At 50.0% G+C, this 15597-nt stretch overlaps 1 protein-coding gene across 2 annotated transcripts; it reads left to right on the forward strand.

Annotated features, from left to right (window-relative positions):
* Nucleotides 1-706: 706 nt before the first annotated feature.
* TYW3 (tRNA-yW synthesizing protein 3 homolog) lies at nt 707-8793 on the forward strand. Of its 2 annotated transcripts, none has more exons than XM_061469786.1 (6): nt 707-921; nt 1097-1177; nt 5195-5293; nt 6052-6123; nt 6400-6533; nt 7345-8793. In XM_061469786.1, exons 1-6 carry the CDS (start codon nt 748-750, stop codon nt 7571-7573), a joined length of 789 nt encoding a protein of 262 aa, XP_061325770.1. In that variant the 5' UTR covers nt 707-747; the 3' UTR covers nt 7574-8793. The 2 variants fall into 2 exon arrangements, with proteins under 2 accessions (XP_061325770.1, XP_061325771.1); XM_061469787.1 differs by having other exon boundaries at nt 708-921; nt 7359-8793.
* The last annotated feature ends 6804 nt before the right edge of the window (nt 8794-15597 follow it).

Genomic DNA, 15597 nt, shown 5'->3' on the forward strand with positions numbered 1-15597 from the left:
CGGCGCTGGAGCTTCTCGAGAGCCGCAGCCGCCTTTCCCCGGGACGCGCAGCACCAGGCGGGCCCCCGGCAGGAACCGGGCGGGCAGCGAGGGGGCGGGAGGCGCCCTAGGACAGGGAGGGCAGCGGGCACCTGGGCTGAAGCGCAGCGAACAGAGACGGGCGCCTGCGAGAGCCCGGCAGCAGGGGCGGTACAAGAGAGCGCTGCCGCGGCGGCCCGGAGCTGCCCGGGGCCTCCCCGCCTCCGAGCAACCGCCGGCAGCCCTGGCCCGGCGCGGTCCGGAAGCGGAACCTGGTTCTCCTCAAGCCGGGAAGCACCGGGTACGAGAGGCCCCACCCGGCTCCCGGAGCTCACCGGCTGCTCGGCGGGGAGCGGGCGGGCACGGAGCGGCGTCAGCGCGGGATCTGCCCCCCGCCGCCGCCAAGCCCCGCCCCGGGTACTTCGTCATCACCAGGACACGCTTCTGATACGCCAGCGTATCAAGGCCTCGCCCCGCCGCCGCCAGACCCCGCCCCCTAACCCTCCCAATCAGCTGCAGGCCGCGCCCGCCCTCCCCGCCGCGTGCTGCGGGTTGGACCCCGCAGGCTGCCGTCGGCCTCGCGGGGCGGGGCTGTTCGGGTCTTCGGTCCCGGTCCCGGTCCCGATCCCGGTCCCGATCCCGGTCCCGATCCCGATCCCGATCCCGATCCCGATCCCGGTCACGGTCACGGTCACGGTCACGGTCGCGGTCCCGGTCCCGTCCCTGCCGATGGCGGCGTTCGTGCAGCGGAAGGCGCAGCGCCTGGCGCGGGCGGACGCCAGCCGGAAGGGCGGCCTGGACGAGCGCGCCGCCGCCGTGGTGCAGCTGCTCAACGGGCGGTCGCGGTTCTGCACCACCAGCTCCTGCTCGGGCCGCCTGGTCCTGGCGCAGGGCGGCGCCGCGGTGAGCCCGGGGGTCCCGCGGAGGGGCGCCCACCCGGGCGGGTCTGCAGCCCCGGGCACGCTGACAGCCGGACGTGTGGCGCCGGTGGTGTTGCTCTGAAGGGGCCGGGCTGCGCTGCACAGGAGCCGGGCGCAGCTCCCCGCGGGCCAGCTCAGTCGCTTCTCTCCGTCCCCAGGACGCGCAGAGCTGCGGGATCCAGAAGACAAACTGCGCGTGGCTGCTGGTGACACACGAGACGTGCGCGAAGGACGATGTGGTGAGAGGACGCGTTTGTGTTTATTCAGTGATGCTCGCGGTGCCGGGGAAAACCGTGGGGAAACAATCCAAGTCATGTGAAATAGACAGTTACTGCTGTTCTACGGTGAATTTGCACTGTCACCTCAAAATAAGCTTTTCTCCAGGTGTTCTACTCAAAACCTGCTTTGAACAGAATGCTTTTAAACGCAACACCAAATTCTTGGCATAGTTATAAATGCAGCTAATAGGAAACTTTGATACTTTCTTACTGTCTGGAGCCACATGATCTCCCCATCACTCGCTCAACAAGAAATCGGGGGTTACTGGGGCGCCTGTAGCAGGAGACTGCCTTTCCAAAACCAGTTCTAATCCAGTGAGTCTTATTTTTCCAAGCCCTTATTCAGAGTAAGCATCAGTAACTCTTTTCTAAGCGCGTTCTTCCTTCCCTGGAGGATCACTGTCAGTATAACACTGTACTTTTCACTTCTGATCTTTTTATCCGCTCTTTGTTTTCCCTCCTTGCTGGATTGCCAGCAAGGTATCGACAGCAGACTGGGTTTGATTTAAAAGCCTTCCTATCCTAAAGTAAAACAAGCTTAAATTTTGTAGCATGCTTGCTTGGGCTTTGGGCAGTGCTGACAGTGCAGACCACGCTGGGCTAAATGTATTTATTCCCTGTAAATATATATTTATATATAAATATATTTATTATATTTATTATTATTTTTATTATATTTATATATTTATATAATTATATATAAATATAACTATACCCAGGTAAATAGCAGTCACTGTATGGAGCTGGGTGTTTTCCTGGCAAGAGTTCTGTGTCAGGCAGCATCTGGGATGAACCTTACTCAAGCAGCAACATTCCTGCAGGACAGAGGCAGGATAGTGTGCCCTTTATCCCATTCTCCAGCAGTTTGAACCTCCAGGAATTGCAATACCTCTTTCAGAATGGGTCTGTTGTGATTAACAGATATTTAGTGTTGTCCTCTTTAACTGTCCGTAAGCGAGGGACACTTGCTTTGCTGTTCTGCTCAGCAGTTCCAGAAGAACCAAGTTCCTTTGTTTCCATTAAAGGTAGATGTGCAAAGGTGAGCATGCCGGGGAGCATGTTCCTTGTGTATGGAATAACTAAGTCCTTCAAGCCATCGAAACTGACTTGAATTTAAGCCTGCCTGCAGCTCGGCCTGCTGTGTTGATGGCCTTTAAGTTACAGACACCTGAAACTACAGTAACAGTGACTCTTACGCTGCATTTTTAATTTAGTATCTTTAAATTCCGCCCCCCTTCCAAAAAATAAATGTATATTTACATATATATATATATATATATATATATATAGTGGGGCTTTTTAGTGTGCTTTCAGAATGATCCTGCCTCTGCAAACATCTCTGAGCTTTGTCCCAAAAAGCAGCAGTTACAAGGTCAGAATTCTCTCTCAATGCAGAGCTCACCTTGCCATATGCATGCATTCTCACACGTGCACAGAGAAATCTGCTCTGTGTATTTGCCTTCATCAGTGTTTCTTGTAGCCGAGCAGAGTTTGGTGAAATAGCCCTCAGCAGAGCTCAGGCTGGGGAGGACACAGTTACTGCTGACTCTTACGAGAAAAAACACTCCGGGTTTTCCTGTGCCCCTTAGCAGGTGGAGGATTTTTCATAGAATCATAGAATAGTCAGGGTTGGAAAGGACCTTAAGATCATCCAGTTCCAACCCCCCTGCTATGGGCAGGGACACCTCACATTTTTGTTTTTAATGCATGCATTGCAAGTGTAAGAAAAATGTCTTTGATTAATTTTGAAGCTACACTTCAAAAGTAAATACATCACTTACTTTTCATGTCTAGTAAATCTTTGCTAGTGCAGTGTTTAGGAAGTGAGAAGGGAAGTCAGGATGCTGTGTGCTGTGCATTGTGCTTTTTGGCTGTCAGCTCATTTGACCTCACTCCCCATATTAACCTTAACAATATGAACATGGGATATTTGCTTGGGAATTTTTTTTATCCTTTTATCCTCTCACTGCTTGGAAAAAGCCTCACACTTGACAAAGTAGCTCTGTGAGGTAATTGCTTTCAGTGGTTCCCTGTTAAATTTTGTTTGCAGGAAACTAATGGTTTAGACACAACGAGGTAATAAAAAACCTTTACGAAAATACTCATGAGCCTTTTGAGGAAGCAAGTGCTGTACAGCAGCAGCTCAGGGCAGTGCCGCGCACAGAGGTCTCGGTCAGTGTGATTTAGCTGTGTTCTCGCTGAAAAGCTGCCCCTGGAGTATCTGATGAATTGCTCCAGAGACAGAAACCCTGCAGAACCCCCCTCACCCCATCACACGCTGCTCACAGCTCACAGCGTGCCCTCTGGTACAACGTGTGTCTCGGGGACAAGCCTGTGAGCGGGCTGCAGCCGCAGCGGCTGGCGGTGGTACTGAGGCAGGGCACTGTTGCTCAGGGGCTGGAACTGAGTTCTTGGACATGGGGAAGAAGGGGCCGCGGAACACGCGGGCCGGGATGGCGGTGCCCCCGTCACCGCTGCGTGTGCCCGTGTCCTGCTGCCGTGTGCCGTGGGGAGGCACCGCACGGCCCCTGCGAGCCCGGCCCTGCGTGAGCGAGCGTCTGACCGCGCTCCTCCGTGGAGCTGAGTCAACACAGCTGGCTGCCAGGCGCTGCGGGGGCCGGCTCAGGTAGCCCTCCACGGCGCTCGCCGCGGGATGTGAGCTGTTCCTGGTTCCCACCGGCTCCAGAACAGCTGCGGTCACTGCGGCGGTTCTTAAACCTGGCACAGAAAGGACAAACTTGGCCATTCAGAGACCTGCTTTCCACTTAAAGTGAGAACATCTATGGAGGAGATGCTGCCTAAATACCTTTAAATACTTTTCCATGTTTAAAGGAGAGAGTGTTAGCAGTTTTATGCCATCTTGTCTTTAAAAAGCATACGAATTTGATTATATTTCTTGAGGATTTGATTGCGTGTTTTCATTTTACAAGAGAGATGAGAGAGGCTATTCAAAACAGCAAAGTATGAGAAAACTGAAATGAGAAGCTGGAATTCCTCAGATTAACTTAACAAATGTTTCAGTGCTGTGAATTAAGCAAGTGAAGGCAATCAAGAAGGGATGGGGGGGGGGGGGTGGAATAGTGCTTATGATTAAAGAATCATGCAATGAAATAAGTAATATAACTCCCTTAAAGTGACCTTTCTGAGGGCAAGTAAGGAATATCAGCCTTGAGATTTATCTGCATAAAGATGGCATAGAACTGTAGAGAAATTGTGATAGTAACCAGTGTGGGATGTCTCCCAGCTGCCTGCACACTCTCAAACCTAGGCAGAATTGCCACTAGCAGCTCAGTGTTCCCAGAAGCTGAGGGCTCTGAAAGGGATCTCTTCAATGTTACGATTGTGAAGTTACTTCCTTTATTTGTTTCCTTGTCTGGTGAGTTTTTGTCTCTAATTTCAACCTCTCATTCATTTTTTATCCTTGTAACTCTTACAGAGCAGGCTGTGCATTGCTATTTAAACTAGGAATAAAATGTGATCAAGTATGTTAGGCCATGAGTTCAATCTGCTGACCCCCAGGAAGCTTTCTGAAGCCGAGGAATGTACCAGAAACTCTATGTCTCTGAGTTTAAAGAACAGTTTAAAAAAGTAATCTGTAAAAGCCCACAGTAACCCCTGCTCAGGTTTCCCCTGGTTGCAGTAAGGCTCTGCTCTTCCCATGCTGGACTAAATCCATTTGTTTGAATGTACAAAGAAGTAAACAGGGGAACACACTTTTCCAAGTTTTTAGAGTATATCTTGTGATAAATCTATCAAACCTGATCAGTTTAGCAAAGAGCATCCTGGAAATCCATGACATTTCTATGTATTACAGGCAGTGAGAAATCAAAAGCAGCTGAACAAACCTGGTCTCTTGGACTCGTTTGCTGCATTTTCAGTGCTTGTTTCACACACTGACTAGCTGTTATTTTCTTCTTTGCTCTGTAGTAACAGCACACGCTTGCAGTGTTAATACAAACGTTTTGGTGTCTTTTCCAGATGACAGCCCTAGAGAAAGCCACTGGTGACGCTGTGCTCAAGTTTGAACCATTTGTTCTTCACGTGCTGTGTCAAGAGCTGCAAGATGCTCAGCTTCTGGTAAAACTACATCAATAACAACCTTGCACTGTTGTTCTGTGCTGTTCCTGGCTGTTAACGTAACAGTATTTGCTCCTGAATGAGCTTCAGCACTCAAGAGCAGTCCCAGATGTGCTGTATGTTTCATAACTAGGGTAGAAAAAGCAAGCTGATGAAGAAAACAGCTTTAGACTTAGCAGAGATTTTGCTGGACTTTTAGAAAACATAATTACTCCAAAATTTTCCCCAGTGAGCCTGGGTCACTTTGGCTGGCTGAAAGTGATGGGCTTCTACGTGCATTTTGGCTCCAGTGTTTCAACTAATTGAGCAGTACCTTTTCCTTCTGCTCCCCCAGAATGACTCTGGAGAGTGATGCTTGGTAGGTTTGTTCCTTCATTAACGTGGAAAGGAGCTGATTAGCTTCTTTTACAGTGCTGCTGCACTTCTAGCTATAAAAGCGTTGCACCAATGTCTGTGTGGTTCCCAGCTCTTCATGTGCTGAAATAGTGGAGCTCCCAAGAGACATTCATGTGCCATCTGCAGTGATGGATTAAGATTAGACACTGAGGAGTGATTGTGGTTCTTGGAGGACCAGCCACGATTTGTGTGGGTTTGATCTTAAAAACATGTCAGTGTAACTGTTATTGCACTCACGCGGAGATGGCATTGAATAAGGGTTTTTGCAATGCTGAGATAGCAAGTTGCATTGCAACCCATCGTAATTAGTTCTTGGTGTGAAAGTGTGCAAGACCTGTTTAAAGCATTTATTTGTTCTGCAGCATTCAGTGGCTGTCAATTCGGGGTTCAGGAACTCTGGTATTACAGTTGGCAGAGGAGGAAAAATCATGATGGTAAGGACTTTTCTACTTCCCTGTGAGAAAAGTAACCAAATCATATCATTACTGTTAACCTGGATTTATACAAGGCAAGATGTGAACTGGGCAGTGGCAGACAGCTGTCACAGGGTGTGCTATAGCAAAGAAATACCTTTCTGCTTTGGCTGACAGCAAACTAACCAATCCTGTGAATAAGTGGGCTCTTTCCTGTAACGAACTCCCCATATTATTTAAATGACCTTCATAAAATAAAACCCTTTACTCTACATAACTGCTTCTCTGTGTATTTAGGCCGTCCGGAGCACTCACTGCTTGGAAGTTCCCTTGAGCCACAAGGGGAAATTGATGGTTTCTGAGGAATACATGGAATTTCTGATAGACGTTGCTAATCGGAAGATGGAAGAAAACACCCGGAGGATTGACAGGTTTGTGAGATTACGCTGGTCCTGTCTGTCAGGTGTGAAAAGGCAAAACCAACCACCAAACCAGACAGTTTCCCAAAGTCTCAAATACAATGTCTGTAGACTTTCTGAGCTCCGACTAAACCACTTCAGCAAAAATGCATGAACCACAGGTGTTTGCAGACTGTTTGTTACTGACCAGTAGCAGTTACTTTGTCTAATGATAACGGCTCTGTTAACAGTAACTGGTTCAGAAGCACTCAGATTGCAACACACACTTTAATCCACCAAACCCTCTGTATAGTTTCCAAATTGGTGATTCAGGAAGGTGGTGGAAGGTTACAGGTGCTTTGGCTCTTTGCATTTGTCTCCAGCTATGGAAGAGAACAAGTTGAAGAGCCAAAGAGCATGAGGACTCAAAGGAGAGACACCTACATGGGCTAAGAGCAGCTTCTTTTTGTATGGCCTTAATACCGAATTAAACAAGCATTTCATTGTGTATAGGTTTGAGATCTTTCTAGTTGTTAAAAGGAACTGCTAATAGTAGCAGTCTGTCTGATCATTAATGCCATCATTCACCAGACATTTATCCTGGTCCCAGCGTATGGTTTCTGTAAGATTAACAGGGACTTAAAGGCACATGAGCACATCCACTGGCTGATTCCTAACACCACGTTACGAAGAGCGTCCACAAGACGTGTGCTGATGGTTCTGATTTTTCTTCCAGTGTTGCAGTTCAAGATTTTCTTCTCGCAGCACGTTTTGGTTATAGCACAGAAGCATCAGTTTCTCAGGGCAGATCCTGAGCAAACCTGCGAAAATAACAGCTGTACAGTTGTTTGCTTCTAGATTCTACAAATGCTTGGAGTTGGCCTTGGAAGCTCCCGCCAGTGCAGACACCTCACCTGAGGAGATGGGGAAGAGCCACGCCGTGTACACTCGCAGGAGAAGGAGGAAGACCATTCAGCAACAAGAAGCACACACCTCCCCAGAGGACCACAGTGAAGAACCAGGTCCTGCAGATGATGCAGAAACCAATCTTGGTATTTTTGCTGAACTCATGATATAGACTAAGGCATTTGAAAGCAAATGGCAAACTGAATAATTGTTGTAATGCTCTTTGTAAGAGATACAAACTGCTGTTCTAAGTAGTAACACCCTTGTGGACATTTACTGGGAAGAAAGGTAATTGTGAACAGGATTAATGCCACAGAAGCACAGAGAACAAAACCTTAGAGTGTTGTGGGGTTTGTAACAGCACTGTTGAATTAACAACCTCTTACTCTGTTGGTTATCACAGAAATAACTGGTTTGCTGCCACCTTCGGCCATGCTCTCTGTGGAAGCGTTTCAGTTCCAGGTCCTGGGTTTAAGTCATCTGGCAGAGCAGAGAAACTCTGAAAACTGGGTGGTTGTCCTTGAAGGCTTTTAATCCCTGCAGGAGCCCTGCAGAGCAGCATGTGCCAATACAGGTGGCCCTCTCAGATCACACCAAGCCTCATGTCAGTCAGCAGAAGAGCAGTACGTGCAGTGGAGGTGAGGAGAGCAGAAGCTGTGTGCTGCTCTGTGCTGGCCATGGTGGGTGCATCCAGGATCCTTCCTGGGCAGTGCAGCGGGCAACACAGTTGATGCTGTTCTCCTGCCCCTCACTGCTTCAGGCCCCAGCCCTGCTGTGCTCGTGTTCTGCTTCCCTTGGCCAGCAGCCGATGTTATTTTTCTTTGCCCCATGTGTTGAGAGTTCCTGACCTCACTTACATGGATCCTACATGGACAGCACTGAGCTTCAGCTGCAGCCCTTGGGCAGAAAGTCAAGTGTTCAGCCATAGGCTTTGGTACCACTGTGAGCCACTGACATGCAGTGTTAGGTGTGAAACAGCGCAATATTCTGTGTTCCTATATGGGACCAGTGGAAAAGGCACTCCCTACTCATAGTGTGGTTTTTGGGGGGAAATGGTGAGTTTGTAAACCTTAGAACAAGGAATCCTGAGCCCAGCCTTGTGTGGTGGAGTGATGGCTAACCCTGTAGAGCAAGGCCCTGCCTGAAGGAAGTGGTCTCTGTTGCAGCAGTCCCCAGTTCACAGGGACAGAGAACTGTCATTGTTTCTATTACGTGAGCCCACGTCATGGGGGCATTTTAACTCCTCTGTGAAAACTTGGCACACAAGGTGGCAGGCAAAGGGAAAAGTAACTGGGGGCTTTAAGCAGATTTTGGAAGACCTATTGGGCTGCGTGTCCAGTAGCAGGCAAGCCAGAAACAATAAACCTGAGCCTCTTGTGTTCTTGTCTGTGTTAGTGACTTGCAGCTTGAACAGCCCTGTGCACTTACTTTCACCCCATTTCTGGTGGCTTGAAAGGGCTCAGGACCTGGCTGGGGCATGGGAAAGCAAACAGCTAACACATTTCCATCCCTGCAAGAAGACTGCAGTCGAGCAAAGGGCAGAAGGAGCAGGCTCTGCTATTTCCCTGCTTCATGGAGGGGCAAGACACTGACGGCACATGTGAAAGATTAGAGAGCACCTGCTCGTGAGGTGTCCAAGTACGTAAGATGTTGAAATACCACAAGAAACAGTGCTACGTTGTATGTGCTGTTCCCAAACCTCTTGTATTTAGGTGGACTGATCTGTGTTTGAGTCTAACTGTCCCACAGCCTGTGCTGCAGCAGGCAGGAGCAGCCGAGGGTCCTTGGGGCACGTGGCTGCCCCTGCATTACCAGAACAGAGCCAGGGCAGGCACTTGCTCCAGGCCTTCACAACAGCAAGTTTCTGTAGCCCTTCCTTTCCGTTCTGAGGCACAACCAGGTTTCTTCCAACTGAAGCCCCAAAACTTCCACCAACAAACAGCAACGTCTAATTCGTTGCAGAGGGGTGAGTGGATCTCACTGGCCAGCTACCCCAGCAAAGCCCTGGTAAGCTGATGGCTGGCTGCCTCTGTCCCAGTCCCCATCTGTATCCTTACTGGTGGGACTCACTGGCTGTCCCTGTCCCATCCCCATCCCAGCTGGTGGGGTACCACCATCCCACAGGCCCCTCCTCCCCACCCAGCAGGCAGCTCCATGCAGAGGAGGCCACTGTTGCTTTTAGGGGCAGGGGCTGGATTTCAGAGAGGGGCAGGGGCTGGATTTCAGAGAGCTTGTTGGGAACAGCCTGACCTGGCTCCTGCATTTAAAGCAGCCCCAGCAAGTTCTGGTACCAGGCAGCAAACCGCTGGCCGTGGAACAGTTGGCACTTGCCGTGGTGTCAAGTGGAGGGCTGGGTGGTTGATGCTGTGAGGCTCTGCGCTGTTAGACATGACTGCAAGAGGCTGTAGATGCTGTCAGTGAATGTGAGCAGTTGCCACACTCCTGGCAATGCACTGCTCTTCCACCACACACGGGGAAGGTAAAATTCAGCGCAGAAAAAGCTGAGATGTGAAGGAGCTTCATCAGACGTCAGCCCCGGCACAAAGAGTCCATATTCCTGAGCCCAGCAGCCTCTACCAGAGTTTAGACTGGGATAACACCCAGGTCCATACAGTCATGAATGCACCCGTGTGAGGTGGGAGAGGGATCACGAACACTGGTTCTGTGTAGAAACCAGGACTTTGGGATGCTTTCAAGGGGCCATGTGTTAGGAGGGAAGGGTATTCAATGCAACTACTTCATTCTGGGGGGAAGCTGCTTTTTCCTTTTCCCTCTTTCTTTTTTAATGCAATCCAAGCACTACAATAACATCCCAAACCCTTACAGTGTGTGACTGCACGTACAGGATTTGTGTCCTCTAGAAATAGGGTCTGTCAGGAACTGATGTGTGATACGATCCCACATTCCTCTTAAAAATGATGCCAAATTCAGGGAGATTTTTTGACAGTGTTGACCCAGAAAGGTGACCCAAAGCACTGCACCTCATTACTTCATAGCTGCTAACTCCAATTACTGAGCACTGCTGCGGACCTCATACAGGAAAGCAAAACAAGACCCTACAACAAGAACAAGCAGCCTGTGATTCTCCATGATCAGGGAATCGTGTTACTGCAGTCATTAAAATACAGAGCAGTTTTACAAGGTTCTCCTGATTTTTCACCCCCTGAAGGCCCAGCTCCTATTTCCAGCCCCTGTAACTAATTCCGTTACACTTCCAACACAGCGCTTGGCTGCAGGCGCCCCAGAGAAAAGGCTTCATGCAACAGGAGGCTGCAGTCCTCAAAAGCAACTCGGGGGTTCACAGCAGGGAAAGAAGTACGGATAAGCAACAAGATTCCTAAAACTGGCAAAGCTTTTCATTTTTAAGTGTGTTTGGGCACAAAAGGGTATTTTCAGCACAATTTTCATACTTGCTTTTGCTGTTTGATGATCTTAAAGGTCTTTTCCAACCCATCTGATTCTATGTTAAAATACTGGAAAGCTTAAAATCACAATTTCATTCCCCTTGGAATCATTCACTCTGGTGATGGATGGTCTTGCCCACCCATAACATTTACTATCATACCAGAAGGTCACTCCAGGTCCTCACTCCTTGAATTGGAGTGCAAGCACCAGCGGCCGTGCAGGGGTACCCAGACAAGTCTCTACATATAAACCACAGCGTGTGCCACAAGCAGGAGCACTTGCTTGGAGCAGCTTCTTCCCTTGAAGCTGGAGTGCTTCAATCAGTTCACAAGAACAGAGCAGTAACGCCGTCAGACTGCGGTGGGAACTGCTGGAGTCAAAACCCTCCGTAGGCTAGGGAGAGCTCGTCAGTCCCCACCACCGCTCCTGTGCGTGCTGCACCTCACTGTGCCCCAGCCTGTGCACTTGACAATGTGAAACTGGATAAAATTGAGTCTTACTTTTATAAATACCTTTGTACTGTTAAACAAGCCACGCATGGCAGTGTTAGAAGGGGTCTGGTATGTTTGGTTACTGAAAATACACAATTACTTTGCGATATTATATTGATTCGATTTTACATACTGTGCTATCAAGAAGAATGTTTAACTCCTGATGTACCAGCAGATGAAACGAACACCTGTGCAGCGCATGGTGTGTTTTCTGAGAGAACCTGTGAGAGCAGCTTTGAGCCTTTAAAACAAATGGATGATATTCTCATGCCAGATTCCCCTGGCTGCCCGAGCAATTTCTTCACCACCAGGAACGTGCAGCCTGTGGGAATCGTTGCCTCACACCCAGTCCCCTGGTGTGGCAGCAGCTACTCAGACACCAGGGTCAGAGCATCTTCATGGCCGCTTTAAAACCGGAGAGCAATGTCCGCGTTCCATGCAGAAATTACACCCAAGCTTTTACTCTGCTTTCTGCATGCGGTTTATGCGTGTAACTGAGCAGAAACGGCGCTTTGGTCAACTTTATACTTGGGGGGGGGGGGGGGGGAATCTTATTTTGTTTTCCTTTCCTGCGCGGCCCCGTGGGAAGAGGAGCGTTGCCATCGAAACCGACTGGTTTCTTATCAGAAGGAGCACCGTTCCTCCCCTCCGGCGCGGCAGTGCGTGGCTGTCATGAGGTTTCCGAAGGAGAGCGCCCGGAGCTCGCAGCCGCTCCTGCAGCGGCCAAACCCTTCTCCCCGCCGGGCCCCGCCGCTGCCACCGCGGGCTCGGGGACCTTCGCTCGCCTCCCGTCCCCGGCCGGGGATAACGGAGCCGCGGTACCCCGCGAGGGTCGCAGCGCTGCGGCGGCTGCAGCGTGTGCGTGACGAACGGTACCGGTACCGCGCGGGCGGCTCCATACGGAGCCGGGGCGCTTGCGGGGCTCGTTTCTGTACCGGACGTGTCCGCGACGTCTCTCCGTTGAACAGGCTCAGGGGTGGCCCTGGACCCGCACACGGGGGCTCCCGGCGTTTGTAACTCACCGAGCTCTCAACAACCGGCACGGCTGCGCCTGGCGCATCCATCCCGCTGAGCCGCTGCGGTGCCCCGCGGGATACAGAGCCCCATGGCCCGTAGCAGGGCCCAGCTGCGCCGCTGGCCCCGGGCAGGGCGCTGAGCCGGGCTCCCGTGCGGCACCGGGCTCGGGAGGGGAGCACCCAGCATCACGGGGACACCCAGCCCCGAGCACGCAGCTTCTCGGCCACCGTCCCGGGCAGCCCCACCGATACTCGATGTCCGTCCCGGGCAGCCCCACCGTTACTCGATGTCCGTCCGGCGGCTTTCACCCACACCATCTGCGACCGAAGCAGTGCTTGTGACTGGTCTCACACACGCTGCTCCCGCAGTAGGAGCCGTCTGAACCACTGAAATACCAGCTGGACTGGAAAAACCTGTTTTCCTTGGAATGACCACACTAATAGATATGTAAATGAATCCCTTTGCTTTCTGAGGAGTATTCCCTTAAGAAGCGATCAGTTCTGGATCCGTGTTAAACTGGCAGTACTCTTTCATAAATAAATGCTATGCATTTTATAAATAAATGCCGTTTTATAAATGAATCTTTTGTTAACACTTCTATAATCTGCTGAAGTAAATGTTTGTGTATAACATTGCTGACAAAGCCCAAGGAATATTTACAGGTGAAGGGCACCCAGAGTTTGTGCACATCATCTTCTGTTTGCCTTACTTTGCGTCCCTATTTTAGACAGCATTATCTTTGATTCCACTGAGGCTGACCCTGGTTTTGTTTCTCTGGACACACGCTCACCTCAGAAACAAATAGAGCAGTGACAGGAGAGCAGGACACGGAAGTGTTACATAGAGCCCTGTGCAGGATCCGCTGTTCTCCCCTCACCTCGGAACGACAGACAGCACTCAGGGACACGCAATGTTCGGGAAATACCTGCAGGAACACCGTGGGCAGCTCTATGGGGATCAGAACTTGCCCCCAAATGTGCACTATTACAGTAGGGTTTCCCTCATTCCTGTTGCTGAGGTAGGAAAGGTCAAACTCAAGAACGTGCTTTCAAATCCACAGCACTCCAGGGTAACATTAAATGAATTCCGTTTAATAAAACACATTCCGAGTTGTTGTTCCAACCGAACATTATTCTTTTTGTCGTGCAATGAGTAGTTCAGGTTCCACGGGGTCATTGGAAATTTCTGAATCGGTCTCTCTTCCCATTGTATTTAAAATATGGATTTAAATAACCGCGGCACTGGATACTCCACAGCACAGCCGGGAACAGGGGAGATCACACCACACCGAGGCTGCCGCTGCTTTTATCTCCTGAGGCAGTGAATGGAATTTTGCTGTCCTCCAAAACACACTGATCATCCCCTTCACAGCACAAAGCACATTCCCCTGTGGAAGTGATGGCAGCCCGTCTTATCCTCGGTTCACTAAGGTAAGAGGTATTTTGATCCCAGTGCCCGCTATTATCAAAACACTGCCATGATTTCAGCAGGATTAGATTAGCTAACCAGGTGAAGCTGCACATAGTCGTGTCCGTCCCCGTCCGTCCCCCGTCCCCGGTTATTTTGCTCTGCATCTGGTTTTAAACGCTTTGTCATTTGGAACAGACACATCAGGCAAAATCCCATACTCTGACCCAGGGCAGCTGTGGCTCTCCCAGTGCCAGTGGGAAGGGATATTGTCTGAGCCCTCCATTTCAGTGTTTTCTCCCTAGAAAACACTGTGAAAAACACAACAGACTTGCATTAGACATTGGAATAAATATTTATATATAGATTGAAATATTTACATGTGCAGTTCTCCATGCTTGGGGCAGGAAAGCAAGCACAAATAACTGCAGTCAAGGTCTGGAGTTCTAGGTTAACGCATTTCCCGTCATGATGACCTGTGGGTTAAACCATTAATCACAGAATCCCAGACTGGTTTGGGTTGGAAGGGAGCTTAAAGCTCATCCAGTTCCAGCCCCTGCCACAGGCAGGGACACCTTCCACTAGAGCAGCTTGCTCCAAGCCCCTGTGTCCAACCTGGCCTTGGACACTTGATGTTGTCTCTCATGTTGCTGCTTGCAGTGAGGCAGCACAGGTAGGGTGGGGACAGCAGAGCAGCAGTTATGCCATGGGTGCACCTCTCTGGTGAGCCCCTCACTGCCCCAGCACCCCAGAGCAGCACCACGCACCCTGCACCCTCCCGTTCCAGAAGTTTCTAGGGCAGGAATGCTCCCACTGGAGGCGATTCATGCAGGAGCTCCCAGGGAGGGAACAGCATCCCTGCTCATCACAGGCACCCATCCTGTCACTGGGCTCTGGGTAAAGGAAAGAGCATTTCCATCCCTCTGCATGTGCCTCCATATAAACTTCTATCACACCGAAGGAGCATTGCTCTGGGCTTTTCTTTCCAACACTTTTCCACCGTGCATTGCTTCCCTTCTGGAATGACATCAGTGAGAATCAGTGTGGTGGAAGTGGCAGAGCAGCAGCAGGAAAAAAAAACTCTGACAAACAGCAACAGCCTCCCAAGACCCCTTTAAAATAATGACGATTTACCAAATGGCTGGGAAGTTGTTATAATTCCTCTTCCAAATTATTACTCGCCCTTTAGATTAGAAATGAGGCCGGGGTTAGCAATCAGCCATAAATGGTCGGATTTCTGAAGTAGAAGCACTTGTCTGATTGTGAAGTGGAGCCATTATTGCCTTGATTGAGTCTTTTTTTTTTTCCTTCCCCTGTTTTTTAAGCCTGCTTGATTTGTGCCTCAGCCACATTCACGCCGGCACCGCGCAATCACAGCGCTCCCGGCTCTTTCTTTGCTCAGCGATTCAGGGTCCACTACTTTGGCACAGCTGCCACCTTTTAGCCTCCATCAAGCAGAGATATTTTAAGTGAGCTGCACTTTGTGTTTATCCCCCCCACCCCGTTCCTTCCTCACCTTTTCCTTTTCTCTTTTTTTTCTTTTCCATCCTTTGTCGGGGGGGTGGGAAGAAGCATTGTGTGAACTTTAATTCCAAACTGAAGTTGGAAGGAGGCAGCTGAACCTGGGTGTCATCCAGACAGGACAAACCCGCAGTTACATCAGGAATGGGGATGAAGTGACTTGCTTGAAGTGAACCCAAAGCAGTGACTAGCATCTGGGCGCTTGAGGCTTGAGCTTTGTTTGCTTTGTTTGCAGATTCAAGCCAATAACTTGTATTTATAGAATCACAAAATCACAGGATAGTTTGGGTTGGAAGGGGACTTAAACATCACCAGGTTCCAACCCCTTCCCATGGCTTGCCATGGCTTTT

This window comes from Pezoporus flaviventris, unplaced genomic scaffold, assembly GCF_033815535.1.
Source record: "Pezoporus flaviventris isolate CSIRO_AGI_PZ_B2104156 unplaced genomic scaffold, CSIRO_AGI_Pfla_v1 ptg000059l, whole genome shotgun sequence".
In the NCBI taxonomy this organism is placed as follows: Eukaryota; Metazoa; Chordata; class Aves; order Psittaciformes; family Psittacidae; genus Pezoporus; species Pezoporus flaviventris.

Bases quoted from the DNA above. Each gene is read 5' to 3' on its own strand.
- TYW3 (XM_061469786.1), top strand. From the start codon at position 748: ATGGCGGCGTTCGTGCAGCGGAAGGCGCAGCGCCTGGCGCGGGCGGAC. The intron at 922-1,096 runs GTGAGCCCGGGG...CTCCGTCCCCAG, and splicing joins TGGCGCAGGGCGGCGCCGCG to GACGCGCAGAGCTGCGGGAT. The intron at 6,124-6,399 runs GTAAGGACTTTT...CTGTGTATTTAG, and splicing joins GAGGAGGAAAAATCATGATG to GCCGTCCGGAGCACTCACTG.